This window comes from Balaenoptera borealis (genome assembly GCF_965194805.1).
Source record: "Balaenoptera borealis genome assembly, chromosome: 20".
NCBI classification, from domain to species: Eukaryota; Metazoa; Chordata; class Mammalia; order Artiodactyla; family Balaenopteridae; genus Balaenoptera; species Balaenoptera borealis.
This window is the reverse complement of record NC_138879.1, coordinates 46,030,603-46,048,893: the sequence shown is the minus strand read 5'-3', so window position 1 is coordinate 46,048,893 and position 18,291 is coordinate 46,030,603. Positions and strand designations below refer to the sequence as shown.

The 18,291-nt window shown below is 34.9% G+C and overlaps 1 protein-coding gene and 1 pseudogene across 6 annotated transcripts in view; both read right to left on the bottom strand.

Moving 5' to 3' along the window:
• Positions 1-18,291, bottom strand: part of TAOK1 (TAO kinase 1) — a 166,630-nt gene that overhangs the window by 51,145 nt on the left and 97,194 nt on the right. For 4 of the 5 annotated variants that reach the window (XM_082372702.1, XM_082372700.1, XM_082372699.1 and 1 more), the window contains 4 exons: positions 16,268-16,381; positions 13,544-13,635; positions 2,774-2,867; positions 1,137-1,218 (listed from right to left, as the gene is read on the bottom strand). In XM_082372702.1, the coding sequence (XP_082228828.1) occupies positions 1,137-1,218; positions 2,774-2,867; positions 13,544-13,635; positions 16,268-16,381 (382 nt within the window). Of the gene's footprint in view, positions 1-1,136; positions 1,219-2,773; positions 2,868-13,543; positions 13,636-16,267; positions 16,382-18,291 lie in introns of those variants that run through there. The other variant, XM_082372703.1, reaches the window with a different exon arrangement.
• Positions 3,414-13,536, bottom strand: LOC309618652 (lysine-rich coiled-coil protein 1 pseudogene; annotated as a pseudogene). Its single transcript has one exon. The product of its transcript is annotated as a lysine-rich coiled-coil protein 1 pseudogene (transcript).

Here is an 18,291-nt window from a genome sequence, read left to right as displayed (position 1 = left end):
ATTCATATAAAAATAGGCTACTTAAATTTTAGAGTGAAAAATCAACAAGATTTCTTAGGGTCACAAAGAGAATCAAATCTACTTACTATTGCTTTATGTAGATGTTTTAAGAATTATATTAAGTTCGACAATACTGTTACTGCTATTAATAAGATAGTCAACTGCCAAATGAAATAAATAAATTTTTGAGAACAGGAAGCATATACCAATCATTTATTTAAATTAGGCAATGGAAGTTAGTGAAAACTGGGCTTCCCTGGTGGCGCAGTGGTTGAGAATCTGCCTGCCGATGCAGGGGACACGGGTTCGAGCCCTGGTCTGGGAAGATCCCACATGCCACGGAGCAACTACGCCCGTGAGCCACAACTACTGAGCCTGCGCGTCTGGAGCCTGTGCTCCGCAACAAGAGAGGCCACGACAGTGAGAGGCCCGCACACCGCGATGAAGAGTGGCCCCCACTTGCCGCAACTAGAGAAAGCCCTCGCACAGAAACGAAGACCCAACACAGCCAAAAATAAATATTAAAAAAAAAAAAAAAAGAAAGTTAGTGAAAACTGAATAGAATTTACATGATTTAAAAAATATTTTCATTGCTAAGTTAGAAAAATGTATTTCCAAAAAAGATAAATGATATCCATTTTAACAGTTTCTTTTAAAATCTCTTTTCTCCCACAATATTTATGTAAATATATTACATGTCATTTCTTTCTTTCATATTATTTTAATACAGGACAGAAAAATACATAAAGTATGGTAGATATAAAAATTAGATCTAAAGTTAAACTATGCTTTACCAACTTTGAAATATGATATTGTTCCACATGAATTAAAATTTGTAATTATAACTCATGAATATATTATTGCACATATAAAAATTTAGCCATTTGGTACTATTTTGGATATTTAACTATATCCAAAATAACTATCCAGACACAGTAAAAGCAATTAATCAATTTTCAAAAAATAAATGAAAAAATTTAGGATCTAAGAAGAGTCTCAAGAGAGAACAGTATACAAAATTAGCATTTTAATTAAAAACTAGTAGAGAATACTTAATACTGATTCAGAATCAAAGAAAAATAAAACACATTCTTAAATAATTTCTTAGGGGTAGAAAACAGTATAACTGAACTGACCTTTAAAAGTTCCTCTGATGTAGGGCGATCTTGAGGAATTTTCTGGAGGCAAGAATCTACAAAGTTGCGAAAATAATCAGACCTATTGTAAAGGAAAGTATCAAGTGAACATATTGCTATTTCCTTTAAAAACACATCCACAAAACAAGGCATGTGCCTATTGATAGGAGGGGGGATGGAAAAGAAATGATAAAAAAAGGAGATACTATTTACATTTCATATATATCTATGAAAAGTTATCTAAAGCAACCAATGAATCTTCACCATTTTCCAAAGATAAATTTGCACAGATTATTTTAAAATCCTGCTCCCACATTTAAAATATCATAACTCATTCTATATTGAGGGAAAATTAGAAAAGCCAATATTTTCCTTTTGGCATTCAAATCTAAGATAACTTTATTTTTTTTTCCTTTCTATAAGCCATCTTTCTTTCTTCTTTGCCCCTTGGATCATCTTCTGTATAGCGTGATTCAGAATATCACTCCATTTGCTTTGAAGGGAGCATTTTGTATACCTAAGTATTTGGTGTCCTAGAGCAAATGGATAAAACTTCCATTAAATCCAGAAAACCAATTGAGATATTTTTTAAAAACATCAGAAGTCTGTAACACATTATTATTATATAGTGTTACTGATGAGAGTTCAATGAGTAAGCCAGTAATAATTTCTCCATCGATGTTTGTCTCAATATTCAAATAAGACCTTAAGTTCCTTATAAGCAAAAAAGGAACTCTTTTTTGAATCCCCAACATATCGAACACAGTGTGAAGACAGTCTGTGTTCAACATATTTATTACTTATACGTACCATAATAGTAAAGTCTGAGCCAAAAGATTCCTTCTATGTATATCTATAAAAGTACTAAGAACTATGAATGTGTGTTAATTAATCCTTAAAAAATAAAGTATTGCTAACTTATGCATCTACCTTTTTTAAAATATTTATTAAATATGCTACATATACCCCTGGAATTTTTCAAATGCTAGATACACCTGAGGAATTAATTTCCCAGTAAAATCTTCTATCTCTGATAAAAATCCTGGTTTTCTAAAACTGTCAATCAGTTCTCCATAAACTTTTTTACATGAATGAATGTAATTTTATCACATCAAGGAAGCACTAGAAGAAAAAAAAACATTAAGCAGTCTGAATAACAAATGTCATAATAACAATTAGAATGATTCCAAAGTTATGAATTATCTGGAAATTCTGATAAATCAAACCACTTTACCTATGTCTTATACTATATAAATTATAAACCATTCTCCAACTGAACTTCACTACAGGTTGTGGCAATCTATATTTTAGTTATAAAATATTATGTTTAAATCATGCTATTTATTATATAATCAGGGTTATGTATGTTCCTAAAGTTCAAAAAACTAAATATAATTTTTTTGTGAAAAGCAAATACTTTTTTGCTTCTGTGTGGCATCATCTATCCTTTGTTTCTGAACTAAGTTATATATATGCTAAGAAGGCAGACATAATAAAGGATAAACATGATAGAACCTATTTTAATATCTTTGCAGGTAATACATTTTACCTAACTGAAATGAAATCACTTTGATAACATTATGAAAAAGCATTTAATTTATACAATGTCGAGTAATATATCTCTTAGCAATACTCACCATTCATTAGACTGTAGTGTAGGGGATTCATTTTGGGCTATGTGATATAAGGCACTCATTGCATTCATATTAAATAAAGGAGGCTTCCTTTCCGCTGTAAAAGAAAGAAAACTTTCCTGTTAAAATATGTGCCTGTTATACAGGGACATACAAGTATTGTTAAAGTTTTTTTGTTTTTGTTTTTGTTTTAAATAATTTTAAACTTAGCAAAAAAAATTTCAAGTAGAGTTCAAAGAACTTTTTCAAGTGAGTCAATGTACAGTAAATTGCTGCCATGATGCCCCACCATTCCTAAATACTTTAGTGTATATTTCCTGAAACATATTCTCATAATACTAAAAAACCATAACACATCCATTAAACTGACCATTAATACTAATACATGACTATCATCTAAATCCTCAAACCCCATTCAAGTTTCAATCAAGTGTCCAAATAATGTCCTCTGTAGCAAAAGTGTCCTTTGGTCATTTGCATCCTTCAAGGAAACTATTTTATCTAACTTGTTAAATTTATTAACAAAGTTGTTCATAGTATTTCCTTATAATTCATTCATTCATTCATTCATTCATTCCTTCTTTCCTTCCTCCTTCCCTCCCTTCCTCCCTCCCTCCTTTCTTTTCTTTATTTTTTGGCTGCGTTGGGTCTTAGTTGCGTCACGGGGGCGGGGGTCTTCGTTAAAGCGTGAGGGATCTTTCATTGCGGCACGGGCTCTTTGTTGTGGTGTGCAGGCTTCTCTCTAGTTGTGGCATTTGGGTTTTCTCTCTCTAGTTGTGGTGTGCGGGGGCTCTGCAGTTGGTGGCACGCGGCCTCTCTCATTGAGGTGTGTGAGCTCAGTAGTTGTCGCGCATGGGTTTTAGTTGCCCCCACGGCATGTGGGATCATCGAACACGCATCCCCTGCACTGGAAGGCGGATTCTTTACCACTGGACCACCAGGGAAGTCCCTATAATTTTTTTAATACCTGTAAAATCTGTAGTGATGTCACCTCTTATTCCTGATATTGTGTCTTCTCTCTTCTTTTCCTGATCAATTTGGCTAGCGGTTTATCAATTTTATTAATTTTCTCAAAGAACTAGTTTTTGGTTTCATTGATTTTGTCTACTGCTTCTCTGCTTTCTATTTAACTGATTTCTGCTTTGATATTTTATTCTCTTTCTTCTGCTTATTTTGGGTTGAATTTCCTCTTCTTTTTCCAGTCTCTTAAGGTGAGTTGAAGTCATGACCTTGATAATTTTGAAGTATAAAAGACTCTTGAATATCCCTCAATTTGGGTTGGTCCTAATAATTAAATTTGGGTTATACAACTTTGGCAGGAATATCACAGAAGTAAATGTTATATTTTTCTAATTTATTCTATGAGATGATGTATGATTACAAATGGTTCCATTATTGATGGTGTTCACTTCGATCACTTACGGTGGTGTCTACCAGGCTTCTTCACAGTAGTTTCTCTTTTTGTCTTTGTAATTAATAAGTATTTTGTGAGAAGGTACTTATATAAATATCCTGTTTTTCATAAAACTTTCATTTTATTCTTTAATTTATTGTATGGACTTGCAGATTTCTATTTATTTAATAAGTTATAACGTGCTATTATCATTTATTTTGATGTTCAAACTGCCTCACATTTGAGCAGTAAGAACCTTTTTATGATGGCTTCTATTTTTTTCACATGGCCCCATCACTCCTTGATCCTTCCTTGCTTTCTGGCACACTAAGATGTTCCAGGAGCATCTTGTACTTTCCCTACTCCAAGGAACTATGGCAATAGATGTACTCACTGCTACTGAGGTGTCACTGTTCTTAGATCCTCTCAGTGGATAGAGTTAGGGAACACATACATGCACATTAAACATCTATATTTGTTTATTGAAAACTGAGTTCACCATAATATCACAAATCCAATCCAATACCACAGTATTTATTCCAGCTTATCCTCTTTCCATGATTTGTAATACCCCTCTCTGACAATGAAAAACCTCACTCTCATTATCTTTAATATATTTTCTTATTTGATAAATTTCCCCTGTATGTAACCAGCTGATTTTTGTGTATGATATAAGACAGTGGTCCATTTTCTTTTCTTTTCTTTTTTTGGCCATGCCATGCGGCTTGCAGGATCTTACTTCCCCGACCAGGAAATTGAACCCGTGCCATGGCAGTGAAAGTGCTGAGTCCTAACCACTGGACCCACCAGGGAATTCCTGATACTGGTCCATTTTCACTCTTTGCATGTGGTATTCCAGTTTTCCCAACACCATTTACTGAAGAGACTGTCCTTTCCCCATAGTCTATACTTGACTTGTTGCTGTAAATTAATTAACCATATATGCATGGGTTTATTTCTGGGCTCTCTATCCTGTTCCATTCATCTATGTGTTTGTCTTATGCCAATATCATACTGTTTTGATTACCAAAGTTTTCTAATATAGTTCAAAACAGAAGTATGATGCCTCCAGCTTTCTTCTTCTTTCCCAAGATTGCTTTTGCTATTCAGGGTCTTCTGTGGTTCCATACAAAGCTTAGGACTGTTCGTTTTATTTCTGTGAAAAACGTCATTGGAATTTTGATGGAGATGGCACCGAATCTGTAGATTGCATTGGATAATATGGACATTTTAACAATATTCATTCTTCTAATCCATGAGCACGAAATATCTTCCCATTTATTTGTGTCCTTTTCAATTTCTCTCATCAAAGTCTTATAGTTTTCAGTTTACAGGTCTTTAACCTTCTCAGTTAAATTTATTCTTAGGTATTTTATTCTTTTTGATATGATTGTAAATGGGGTTGTTCTCTTAATTTCTCTTTCTTATAGTTTGTTATTAGTGTACAGAAATACAACTGATTTTTGTATACTGATTTTGTACCCTGCAACTTCACTGAACTTGTTTATTAGTTCTAACAGTTTGCTGGTGGAATCTTCAGGGTTTTCTGTATATAATACCATGTCATCTTCAAATAGTGACAGTTTTACTTCTTCCTTTCTGATTTGGATGTCTTTTATTTCTTCTTCTTGCCTATCTGGATTTCCAATACTATGTTGAATAAAAGTGGCAAGAGTGGGCATCCTTTTCTTGTTCCCGATCTCAGAGGAAAATATCTTAGCTTTTCGCTGTTGAGTATGATGTTAGCTTTGAGCTTGCCATATATGGTCTTTATTATGTTGAGGTATGTTCCCTCTATACCCACTTTGTTGAGAATTTTTATCATAAATGGATGCTGAATTCCATCAAAAGCTTTTTCTGCATCCACTGAGATCATCATATGATTTTTATCCTTCATTTTGTTAATGTGATGTACCACACTGATTGATTTGTGCATTTTGAACCATCCTTGCATCCTTGGAATAAATACCACTTGATCATGGTGTATGATCCTTTTACTGTATTGTTGAAAACTGTTTGCTACTACTTTGTTGAGGATTTTTGCATCTATGTTCATCAGGAATATTGGCCTGTAATTTTCTTTTCTTATAGTGTCCTTGTCTGGTTTTGGTATCAGGGTAATGCTGACCTTGTAAAATAAGTTTGGTAGTGTTTCCTCCTCTTCTGTTTTTTGGAAGATTTTGAGAATGACTGGTATTAATTCTTCTTTAAATGTTTGGTAGAATTCACCAGTGAAGCCATTGGGTCCTGGACTTCTGTTTGTTGGGAGGTTTTTGGTTACTGATTCAATCTCCTTACTAGTAATCAGTCTGTTTAGATTTTCTGTTTCTTCATGATTCAGTCTTGGTACGTTGTATATTTCCAGGAATTTATCCATTTCTGTTAGGTTGCTCAATTTGTTGATGTATAACTACTGTTCATAGTAGTTTCTTGTGATTCTTTAGTATTTCTGTGTTATCAGAGATAATGTCTCCTTCATCTCTTATTTTATTTGAGTTCTCTTTCTTTTATGAAAAGTCTATCTAAAGATTTGTCTATTTTGTTTATCTTTTTAAAAAACACAGCTCTTAGTTTCACTGTTCTTTTCTATTGTCTTTTTAGTCTCTATTTCACTTATTTCTGCTCTAATCTTTATTTCCTTCCTTCTACTAACTTAGGGCTTAGCTTGTTCTTTTACTAATTCCTTGAGGTGTAAAGTTAGGTTGTTTATTTGAGATTGTTCTTGTTTCTTAAAGTAGGCATTTATCACTATGAGCTTCCCTCTTAGAACTGCCTTTTTTTTATCATTCAAAAAAATTTTTATTGGAGTATAGTTGATTTACAATGTTGTGTTAGTTTGAAGTGTAGAGCAAAGTGAATTTGTTATACATATACCTATATCCACTCTCTCTCGTTTTTTTTTTTTTAGATTCTTTTCCCATATAGGCCATTGCAGATTATTGAGTAGAGTTCCTTATGCTATACAGCAGGTTCTCATTAGCTAACTAGAACTGCTTTTGCTGCATCCCATGTTTGTTTGGTTTTTTTTTTTGAAATCCCATTTATTACTTTGATTTTCCATTGTCCCTTAGTTTTTTTGGGGGGGCTGCATCAGGTCTTAGTTGCAGCATGTGGGATCTTCGTTGCAGCGCACGGGCATCTCTCTAGTTGCGGCGGTGTGCGGGCTTCTCTCTAGTTGTGGCGTGCGGGTTTTCTCTCTCTAGTTGTGGTGCGTGGGCTCCAGAGCGTGTGGGCTCTGTAGTTTGCAGCACACGGGCTCTTTCATTGAGGCACGTGAGCTCAGTAGTTGTGGTGTGAGGGCTTAGTTGCCCTGAGGCATGTGGAATCTTAGTTCCCTGACCAGGGATCAAACTGGCATCCCCTGCAACTGGAAGGAGGGTTCTTCACCACTGGACCACCAGGGAAGTCCCTGCTGCATCCCATATGTTTTAGTATGTTGTATTTCTATTTTCATTTGTCGAGATATTTTTTGATTTCTTCTTTGACCCACTGAGTGCTCAGTACCATCTTGTTTACTCTCCATGTATCTGTGAATATTCCAGTTTTCTCCTTATAATTGATTTCAAGTTTCAAACGACTGTGGTTGGAAAGGAAGTTTGATGTGATTTTAATAATTTAAAAAAAAAATTTTTTTTTTTTAAATTTTTTGGCTGCGTTGGGTCTTCATTGCTGCGTGTGGGCTTTTCTCTCTAGTTGCGGCGAGCGGGGGCTACTCTTCATTGTGGTGTGCGGGCTTCTCACTGCGGTGGCTTCTCTTGTTGCGGAGCACAGGCTCTAGGCGCACGGGCTTCAGCAGTTGTGGCAGGCGGGCTCAGTAGTTGTGGCTCACGGGCTCTAGAACACAGGCTCAGTAGTTGTGGCGCATGGGCTTAGTTGCTCCGCAGCATGTGGGATCTTCCTGCTCAGGGATCTTACCCACGTCCCCTGCATTGGAAAGTGGATTCTTTACCACTGGACCACCAGGGAAGTCCCAGGTATTTTCATTTGTCTTGAGATATTTTTTGATTTTTTCTTTGACCCATTGAGTGTTCACTACTGTTTTGTTTAATCTCCATATATCTGTGAATGTTCCAGTTTTCTTCTTATTTCAAGTTTCATACGATTGTGGTTGGGAAAGAAGTTTGATGTGATTTTAATCTTCTTAAATTTATTAAGACTTGTTTTGTGGCCTAACAGAAGATCTATCCTGGAGAACATTCCCTGTGCACTTAAGAAATATGTGTATTCTGTTGCTTTGAGATGAAATGTTCTGTGTGTGTCTGTTAAGTCCATTTGGTTTAATGTGTCATTTAAGGCCAATGTTGCATATTGACTTTTTGTCTGTGATCTAGTCACTGATGAACACGGGGTATTAAAGTCCCCTACTATAATTGTATTGCTGTTGATTTCTCCCTTTAGGTCTGTTTATATTGTTTTATATATTTAGGTGATCTTATGTTGGGTGCATAAATATTTACAAAAGGTATATCCTCTTGCTGAACTGACTTCTTTAATCATTATGTAATGCCCTTCTTTGTCTTTTATTACAGTCTTTGTTTTAAAGTCTATTTTGTCTGATAAAACTATAGCTACCCTAGCTTTCTTTTGGTTTCCATTTATATGGAATATCTTTTTCCATTCCTTTCAGTCTCTATGTGTCCTTATATCTGAAGTGACTCTCTTGTAGGCAACATACAGATGGGTTTTGTTTTTTTATCCATTTAGTCATCCCATTTCTTTTGATTGGAGAATTCAGTTCACTTACAATTAAAGTAATTATTGATAAATATATGTACTCATTGCCATTTTGTTAATAGGTTTCTGGCTGTTTTGTAATTCCTTTGTTCCTTTCTTCTTCTCTCACTCTCTTACTTTGTGAATTGATGACTATCTTTAGTGTTACGTTTGGATTCCTTTCTCTATATCTTTTGTGTATCTACTATAGGTTTTGCTTTGTGATTGATACGAAGCTTACAAAATATATAAAACAACATATTTATAATAGTCTATTTTAAGTTGATAACAACTTAAGTTTAAAAAAAGCTCTACATTTTTACTCCCCACCCCCATGTTTTATCTTTCATTTGTTGGTTTTGATTTATGGGTTTTTTTGGTAGAAATTAGAACTTTATCATAAACATTTCCAGAATATAAACTGATTTTGTATCAAGACTTTTTGAAATGTTTAAAACTGTATGTAACTTAAGCTTATTATAATGTATGTCATTTTCCACTTTCCAATCTAGAAAATATACTGCAAGTTAGATCTAATGAAGGGAAAAAAAGAATCAATCTAAACTGCTTCACAGAGAAAACTAATGAATATAAAAACACCCACCCCAAACTAACACCCAATCAAGAAACAGATTCTATAAAGCCTATTAATCCTCCAATTTAAAATAAATGACCTCCCAAGGGAAAAATACTTCCACCATCACAGCAATTTGACGAATAAAAGCAGAGCCACCCTCATTAAGGGAAATTACATTATGTATAAGAAAAATGTAGTAATAATTTTAGAAGAGAGGAAAAGTAATTTCCATTTTGGAGAGCAAGCACACTAAATGTCTTCTGTTCACTTAGCCTTTGTACCTGTTCACATGAAAAGAGCGATATGAACATGGACATCATAAAACCAAGCTCCTTAACTATTTTTTCAGTTTAACCTCAGGAGAACCAATGCAAGAGCTTCAAAATCCAAGGACAGACTGGTCCCAAAGCATCTCCTCTTCTGTCCTTTCTTTCCCTTGTTCCTTTTTCTCTTTTCTACACTTATGTTCCTCTTTCTTAGAGGCTACACCTCAGCTTTTTTTCTCCTTTCGGTTCTTAAGCTTTTCTGTACTGACTCTGACTGTTTCCACCTCTGTTTTGTTTCTTTGGATGCTCTTGTGTTTGTCTAAATCTATTTCCTCATAAGCTTTCTTCCTCTTATGCTTGGGCCACTCCTCCTCTGGTTTTTCCCAGCCTTCCTCTGGGTGTCTTTTTCTCTTCTGATGTATCTGTTTATAACTAGCTTGATGGGCACTGGTACCGTTTTCTGAGGAGAGGTGTCTGTAAACTCCAGATTTTACACTGTATGAGCTACAGTTTTACTCTTGTTGACTGAAGTTCAGGGATACTGGTTTTCCTGAGAAACAGTCCCTGGTGAATTGACAGTAGTTCAGGGAGTCCAGTCTCAGCCTGCTGTCATGAGCTGGTAGTCACTGAGGTAACTGCTTCTCCACTGCTTGTGAAATATTGCATGGTCTTCAGTAGGTCTGGACGGGTTCATAAGGGAGTCTTTGATCAAACATTCTACACCTGGGTCTAGAATCAACCTCTTCTTTGTATCCACAGGTTTCCAAAAAATCCTCTCTCATCTTTCTGAAACAAGTTTTTGGCTCTAAGCCTCTGGTTTTCTGCACTTTGATATAATCTTCAAGTTCATCTTGGAAAGAGTCAGATGTCTTCTTTGAATCCTTCATTAGGTTGACAAGGGATTCTGCTTATCAGGTTGAGAACTTGGTGGAGAAATTTGATCATATTCACCCATTAATTGCTTCAGTTTTTTAGCATGAACTTTCCCCAAACAGTGAGACTGTGCAACAACTGAGGAGCTAAAAACCATGATGCAGAGATTAAAAAATCTATTTTTGTCCAATACTTCACTCCCATTCACCTCATAATGTGAAATCCATTGTGATTCAAATTATGGCACTATTCCTTACAAGTCTTTTACAAAAGGTATCTGTAAAAAGTTCATTCTTTGCTCACTCAATGTGGTATCTTCTCTGAGGCAGGGGTGGCCGTCTACAACTACCGTCCCCCTCCCCGCCAACGCCAGCTGGTGGATAGGCCGAGGTGGAGGAGGCAGAGAGGCAGGGACAACCGCTGCCTCTGTCGCCACTGAGCAAGCGTGGTGGGAGCAGGAGGCGGAGACCGGACTTCCTGAGAGGAAGTCGCCACCACCACCAGCGGCTGACTGGACAGCACCACCGCACTGCCACCATAGCTGCAAGGTGCGCCACTGATTTATGTTTCTGATGTCACAATTTACATCTTTCTATCCTGTGTATCCATTAACAAATTACTGTAGTTATATTTATTTTGATTTATTTTCCTTTTACTCCTTTTAAAGTTCTGAAATTTTACATCCTCAATATATACTTTTATAATCAGAAAAAAGTGGTAAATTTATTTTTATAGACACGACTGTACAATCATTCCTGAAAACAACAAACTAGGGATCTTTTCCATCAGATTAACTGTAATCAAACAGATAAACTCACCTATGAAAAATCCTTCACTTTAAGATTTCTTGGTCATAAGACATAACCAAGCTACGAGAAAATAGTTTGCTTTAATTCACTATCTTTAACTATTTTAAAGTAAAAGCATGTAACAGATTTAGTTCCCAAGACTACAAATCTAATTTGCATGCCTATAGACCTGTACTGTCTAACAGGGTACCCCCTAGCCACATGTGTCTATTTATATGTAAACTTATTTAAATGACATACAATTTTAAGGGACTTCCCTGGTGGTCCAGTGGTTAAGACTCAGTGCTCCCAATGCAGGGGGCCAGTGTTTGATCCCTGGTCAGGAAACTAGTTTCCGCATGCCAGAACTGAGATACTGCATGCCACAACTAAAGATACCGCATGCCACAACTAAAGATACCGCATGCCACAACTAAAGATTCTGCGTGCCGCAACGAAGATCCCGCACGCGGAAACAAGGATCCTGCATGCCACAACTAAGACCCAGCACAACCAAATAAATAAATAAATATTAAAAGAAAAAAAAAAAGAAAAATACAATTTTAAGGTCAGTTCCTCAGTTACATTAGCCACATTTCAAGTGCTCAAAAGGCATGCAGACACAGAACATTTCTACCAATGCAGACAGTTTTATTTGTTTGTGCTCCTCTAGACCTTTCCCTTGGAACCCAAAGCAGGCTTAAAATATAGTTCCTGAACTTAGAACAACTTCATAATTCGAAACATTTGTAAGTAAAAATTTTAAAAGTGATTATGAAAAACTATTTATAAAAGTTGAAGATGCCTAATGTATGCCTAAAACGCTAAGAATTTCTTTAAGACATCTCACTCATTTGAAATTATCCAAAGGCAGTCACATCTTCTGAAGTTGCTTTATTATAAGCATAAAAACTCTCACTGTGAAGTAATTCTATCTTATGAACTATAATAAAAAGAAGCTAGAAAAGTCTGGAAAAAAGAGACCATTTCACAGAAACTGCAGAGTTTAGAGAGATTTCTTTCTGAGCAGTACAATTAGCCAATGAATACTTTCTAATCAGATAAACATTAAAATATATCATTGATATCTAACAGGACCATTAATGCAATTTCGCTATCACCAAGGCGCACATATATGCATCAGCCAGCATAAGAGTGTAAAAATAACCCATGGGCAGAATATATTAACCAGCTTTTTTACATTTAAACCCAGGTTTCTTAAGGAAGTAATTAGGATCTACCAGTAGGAAGAAGAATCAAGAGAAAAAGAATTTAAGACACTTAAGGATACTTTCAAATGGAAGAAACATTTTGCAAACCTCAAACTGAGATGAAGAGATCAGAGGAGAATGGCATTATGGTAATCGCCAAATCTCTGTTTACTGCTGTTATCAAACTTTAAAATAAATATGATTTGTCAAAATTACACATGGATTTTTACTTTAATGTGTTGTTTTCAATCCTTGGTCACTCCTAGAATGGTTCAATTAAATACTCTTATTTTTAAATAAAGTTTAATGGAATGTTCTTATAAGAAGGAAAAAAAGAAAAGGATATTGGGCTTGTGGGGGGAAGCCTGGGGAATCAAGAGCAAGAAGATGGCCATCATCTTCAGTTACAGTGACAGTTCAATTACCCACCTGGCTCACTTACATTGGGAATGTTAGTAAAGTTATGGTGGTCCGCTGCTTTAAGCATAGTTCCATTTATGGGCAACAGAATAAAATGTGTGCATAAAATCAAACTACTACAGTATGCATGCAGCCTGACAGCTAATTCTCAAATCTAACGCAAAGTAATAAGTATCCTAGGTAAAGGTAAGTAACTCATAAATGCTTTAGAGACCATCTATAGATGGTAAATCTAGTAATCACATATATATTCCAAGTGTTTAACAAATACTCATTAATAATAAGACATAGATACCTCAAACTTAATTAATACTATAGTGGAAATTATTTTAGACCTAATTTAACAGAGCAAATACAACATACCTAAGCTAATATATATAAAAATTACCAGATAACCAAAATGAAAATTATGTAATAAACATACTGCTCCCCTTAGTAACCAACATAAAAAATAAAAAGCTGTAATTTGGTATAGAAATTGAGGTAAAACTTTGATCAAAATTTACTACATAGTAATAAAGAACATGCTTACCTAGTTCAATACACGTTATACCAAGAGACCATACATCTACTTTTCCATCATACTGTCCTTCATCCATGGCTAAAATTACTTCTGGGGCCATCCTAAAAAATAAAATGTCATTTAAATTAAAGTTAGAAAAAAGTATGCTATTCTTTTAAAATGTAATGACTATCTATATGGAGAACACCTGGTGTGAATTCCAGGCAATATATCTGGACATTAAGAATTTTTATAATATGAAATAAATGTATTACAGGTTGTGAGGTAAATATTTACCTTTGCATATATAGTGTGACTCATTCTCACCATGTGTCATGATCATGTAACAGCATCCTAAAGGAAGGATGCCCTAGAGCAGGACTGTATTCTGCATCTGTTCAAGTCTGCAAATTCTAATACTGTATAGCCTTTTAGGCCAGTGATTCTCAAACATTTTGGTCTCAGGATCCCATCTAATTTTTGCTTGAAAGATGGAATTTTACCAATGGCATTGAATACCATCAGTTGTTTCCCTTGAAATGACAAACTCACTCCATTTATTTCAGAAAGTACCTATCACAATATCCAACGCTGAATAACCATAGCTTGTCAGTCTTTCTTTCAAATTAGAATAGTGTCCCATGACAAAAGTGGCTAGGGCAGCTCACAGCTAAAACAATCACAAAATTATCAACTTTATAACCAACCAACAACAGGTGTCTTGGTAATAAAATGAAATGCAGGACTTCCCTGGCAGTCCAGTGGTTAAGACTCCACGCTTCCATTCATTGCAGGGGGGGTGGCAGGTTTGATCCCTGGTTGGGGAGATCCCACATGCCACTCAGCACAGCCAAAAAAACACAAAAAACAAAACAAAACCCCCCCAAAAAAGCCTACAAAAAATGAAACACTAATTCATGTCTTCAACTAGAGTCTGTGGTTCTTGATGATACTTTACCTTATACTTCATATGTATTTGGTATTAAGCACAGATAGGTACTTAGAACAGTTGCTGACTGCTTCAATAAGATTATTACCAGGTATCCCTGTGTGTGTGCACACGTGCATTTGTGTAAAGACATATAAATATGAACCTAGTTCCTGTGCTCCAAATACACTATATACAAATTAACCAATATGTTTACTTTATTATAAACTTTCAATTGTCAATGTGTTCTTTAAGATGCTGAAGGAAGTTTGAGAAATTATCAAGTTAAGAAAAGTTAAACAAGTAATCTGTTTTTTTATTGCAGAACTTTCGAGGGCCTTTTTAATATCTAATATTCATCATTAATATCTAAAGAGGGGAAGCACTGAGAAATATTATTCACTCACAGAACCCTTTTTTACTGGGGGGACTCTATCTAAACTAGGGTTTTACATAGAAATTTTTGGTCATCTAGAGCAGTGGTCTTCAAATTTTTAATTCATTTATTTACCTTCAATGAATTTATAAAAACTATGTATCCCTTGCACACTTTTGAGTTGATATGTAAATTTTATAAATTTAATAGTTGCAAAGGATATAATGCATAGTGTATGTATGTATATTGTGTATGTGCTTTAAAGATATTAAAAACTTGGAGTTGCAGAATTAGTTCATTCAATTTATTAAAAACACTGCCCTATAATCTAGTTAGCAAAATCAGTCTTCATGGTCATATCAGTCAAATCAAAATCACCTTCTACCAGAAAAAAGTCTGAATTCAATGCAAATAACATGTTAATGTGTCCCCACAACAACCATGTCAGTTATGAATTCTACACTAGAAGAAGAGAAGAGAAGGAAGATAACCGGGGAGAAAGAAAAAGCAAACGGTAAAAGGAACGGAAGGGAGATGACTGGAAAGGTACAAGGACTTGCCAAGAGTTTTGTCCTGACTCTTCAATATATCTGACAGATGCTACATCTTCTCAAATTGTTCCTCTGGTGTTGCTTTGAGGTTTTTACACCCCAGAGCAATGCATCACTGTAATATTCAGGGTGGGTTAGAAGCCTTTCTTTTATGAGGCAGGAGAAGGGAGATTTGAAAGGCAGGTGAGAAAGATGATGTAGTGGGCCTAAGACACAGCTCTCAGCATACACAGAGAAAGAGAATACATTTGAAAGTTGAAGATCTGGAAAATTATTCCCTTCAAACTTGCTGACATGAATAACGAATTATTTATGGATAAAATTAGATGATGTCCAGAATGTTTCAAAATAACTGAGGGGAGAGGAAGAAAGGGAGAGGTGAGTGCATAGGGCAGGACTAGCCATGGGGATAAAGTTGCTGGGCTGAATGAATGATATGTAGGGTTCATTATACTTTTGTCTAGTGTTATGTATATTTGAAATTCTCCATAATAACAAATAAAAACAAAAAACCCCAGAGAACTCCAAGTCCACTACCAGTCTTTAGGTACTCCTAGTCTGAAGATCAATGATATATAGTAAATATAAATCTAAAGAAAACACACACATTTCCACTTAGCATTTCTATCTTTTCCCCACTTGAATTTTTATTGAATGTTTCCACTCCCACACCCAATATATGATGCAGATAATCATAGGAAGGAAAATGTAGGGGGGACAAATTTTAAAAATGGGGGGCGTAAGGGGAGCACTCCCAATCTATATTTGAAACTAACTATAATGCTTAAAGTTAAAATGTCCAAAATAACATTATATTTTCAGGAAAAAGACATCTTAAAAACACACAACCACACACAATATCAATTATGAAGATCAAATCCAGATAAGATTATTCTTACCAATATGGCGTTCCCACAAAAGAATTGGCAGGAGATGCCATGGAAGCGGATCCAAAGTCAGCAAGTTTCACCTGGCCTGGCTCTGTCAGAAGGATATTTCCTGCTTTGATATCTCTGGGTTTAAGGAACACAGAAAATTACTTCTCTTTCCTTCACTGGGTTGTGTAAAAAAATGATAAAAATCAAATAAAAATTTGTAAAACAGAGAAGGAGAAATCAAAATAATTAAGTCCTAGGATAATCTCTCAATTGGGATGAGAATTAAGATCCAAATTAGAATACAAGAAATACAGAATTCATATATAGTAACAACTTTGTAAAAGAGAAGGCAAAATAGCAGTAAAAACAAGACAGAAAATCAGGTAATTAAAGTGTATAGTCTACATTTGAGGTCCTGTTTATTGGTACAAATAATGGTTTTAAAAATTAAATTTAAATAGCGGACCACTCCTTCACAATTTTAAGATTTCTGAGTAACCTACTTAATGTAAAAAAAAAAAAAAAAAAAAGAATTTCATGCCCCCAATTTTTAAAAAAGGATTATTCATATCATTTCCACCCTTAGGATATGAAATGAAAACAAACATATGGATAATGTAATATCCATGATCCCAGAAAATTATGGATATTTATAAAATGGGACTGTATGTCCAACGGACACCATAACATACACTTAACCTTTCAAAAACAGAAAAACTAAGTTCCCAAGCACTTGTCAATTCTTACTATTGTAATGGACATAACACTAAATTAATCTGTTTTCCTTCCATTTGTTTTTTAAAAATGAAGAGGCACTTTAGGGAATTCCCTGGCAGCGCTTTTACTGCCTTGGGCCTGGGTTCAATCCCTGGTCAGGGAACTAAGATCCCACAAGCTGTGTGGTGCGAAGACCTTAGGTTATAATTCTAAATCTTCTATTCACTTACTTACTAGTATGTAAATTTCTCTTGGACCTTACAATCCTCATCTTAAAAAAGAAAAAATCATATTAACTCACAATTGACTCTACTATATAGTTTAACATGTATTGCCTGATTCACACATATAATAAAAAAATGCTAATTTCCTTCTAAAACAGGTAAAACCAATACCAATGCTAAAAATGCATTATAGAATGGCTTAATCTTACTATTCATTATCAAGGATCATCAAGGATTAATACTCAGAGCGTAAAAAGTATTAAGTATCTTTTATTTATCCATATCATGGAATCAATGGAATAAATCTGGCATTATCAGTTACCAGGAAGACAGAAGATCTAGGTTTAGTTCTAGTCTAAATGCACCTGGCTTTGTAAACTTTGGGAAATTAGTCACAAATTGGGGCATCAGTTTCTTCACTGGTAAAATGAAAAAAGGAAGACTATATAATCCCTAATGTCTTTTCTATTCCCCAAATTAAATGATTCTACAATTAATTTCAATTAAATGTGCACAAATCTATAAAGTGCACATACAGGCATACCTAAGAGATACTACAGGTTTGATTCCAGACTACCCTAACAAACAGAATACACAATAAAGCAAGTCATATGAATCTTTTGGTTTCTCAGTGCATATAAAAGTTATGTTTACACTATACTGTAGGCTACTAAGTGTGCAGTAGCATTATCTCTAAAAAAACAATGTACATACCTTAATTTTAAAATATTTTACTGCTAATAAATGGCAAAACAATCATAATGGTAACATCAAAGATCAATGATCACAGATCACCATAACGAATAAAATGATGAAAAAGTTTGAAATACTGTGAGAATTACCAAAATGTGACAGAAACACAAAGTGAGCAAATGCTGTTGGAAAAACGGCACCTAGAGTCCTGCTTGACACAGGGTTGCCACAAACCTTAAATTTGTAAAAAACGAGGTATCTGTGAAGTGCAATAAAGCAAAGCATAACAAAATGAGGTACGCCTGAACTTCGGAAAATCCAGCAACATGTGTAGACAAAGATAAAAATTATCCTAAACAAAGAGATCAAGTGTACTAGTACGTACTTTTCAACATGGACAATCTAAAAAAC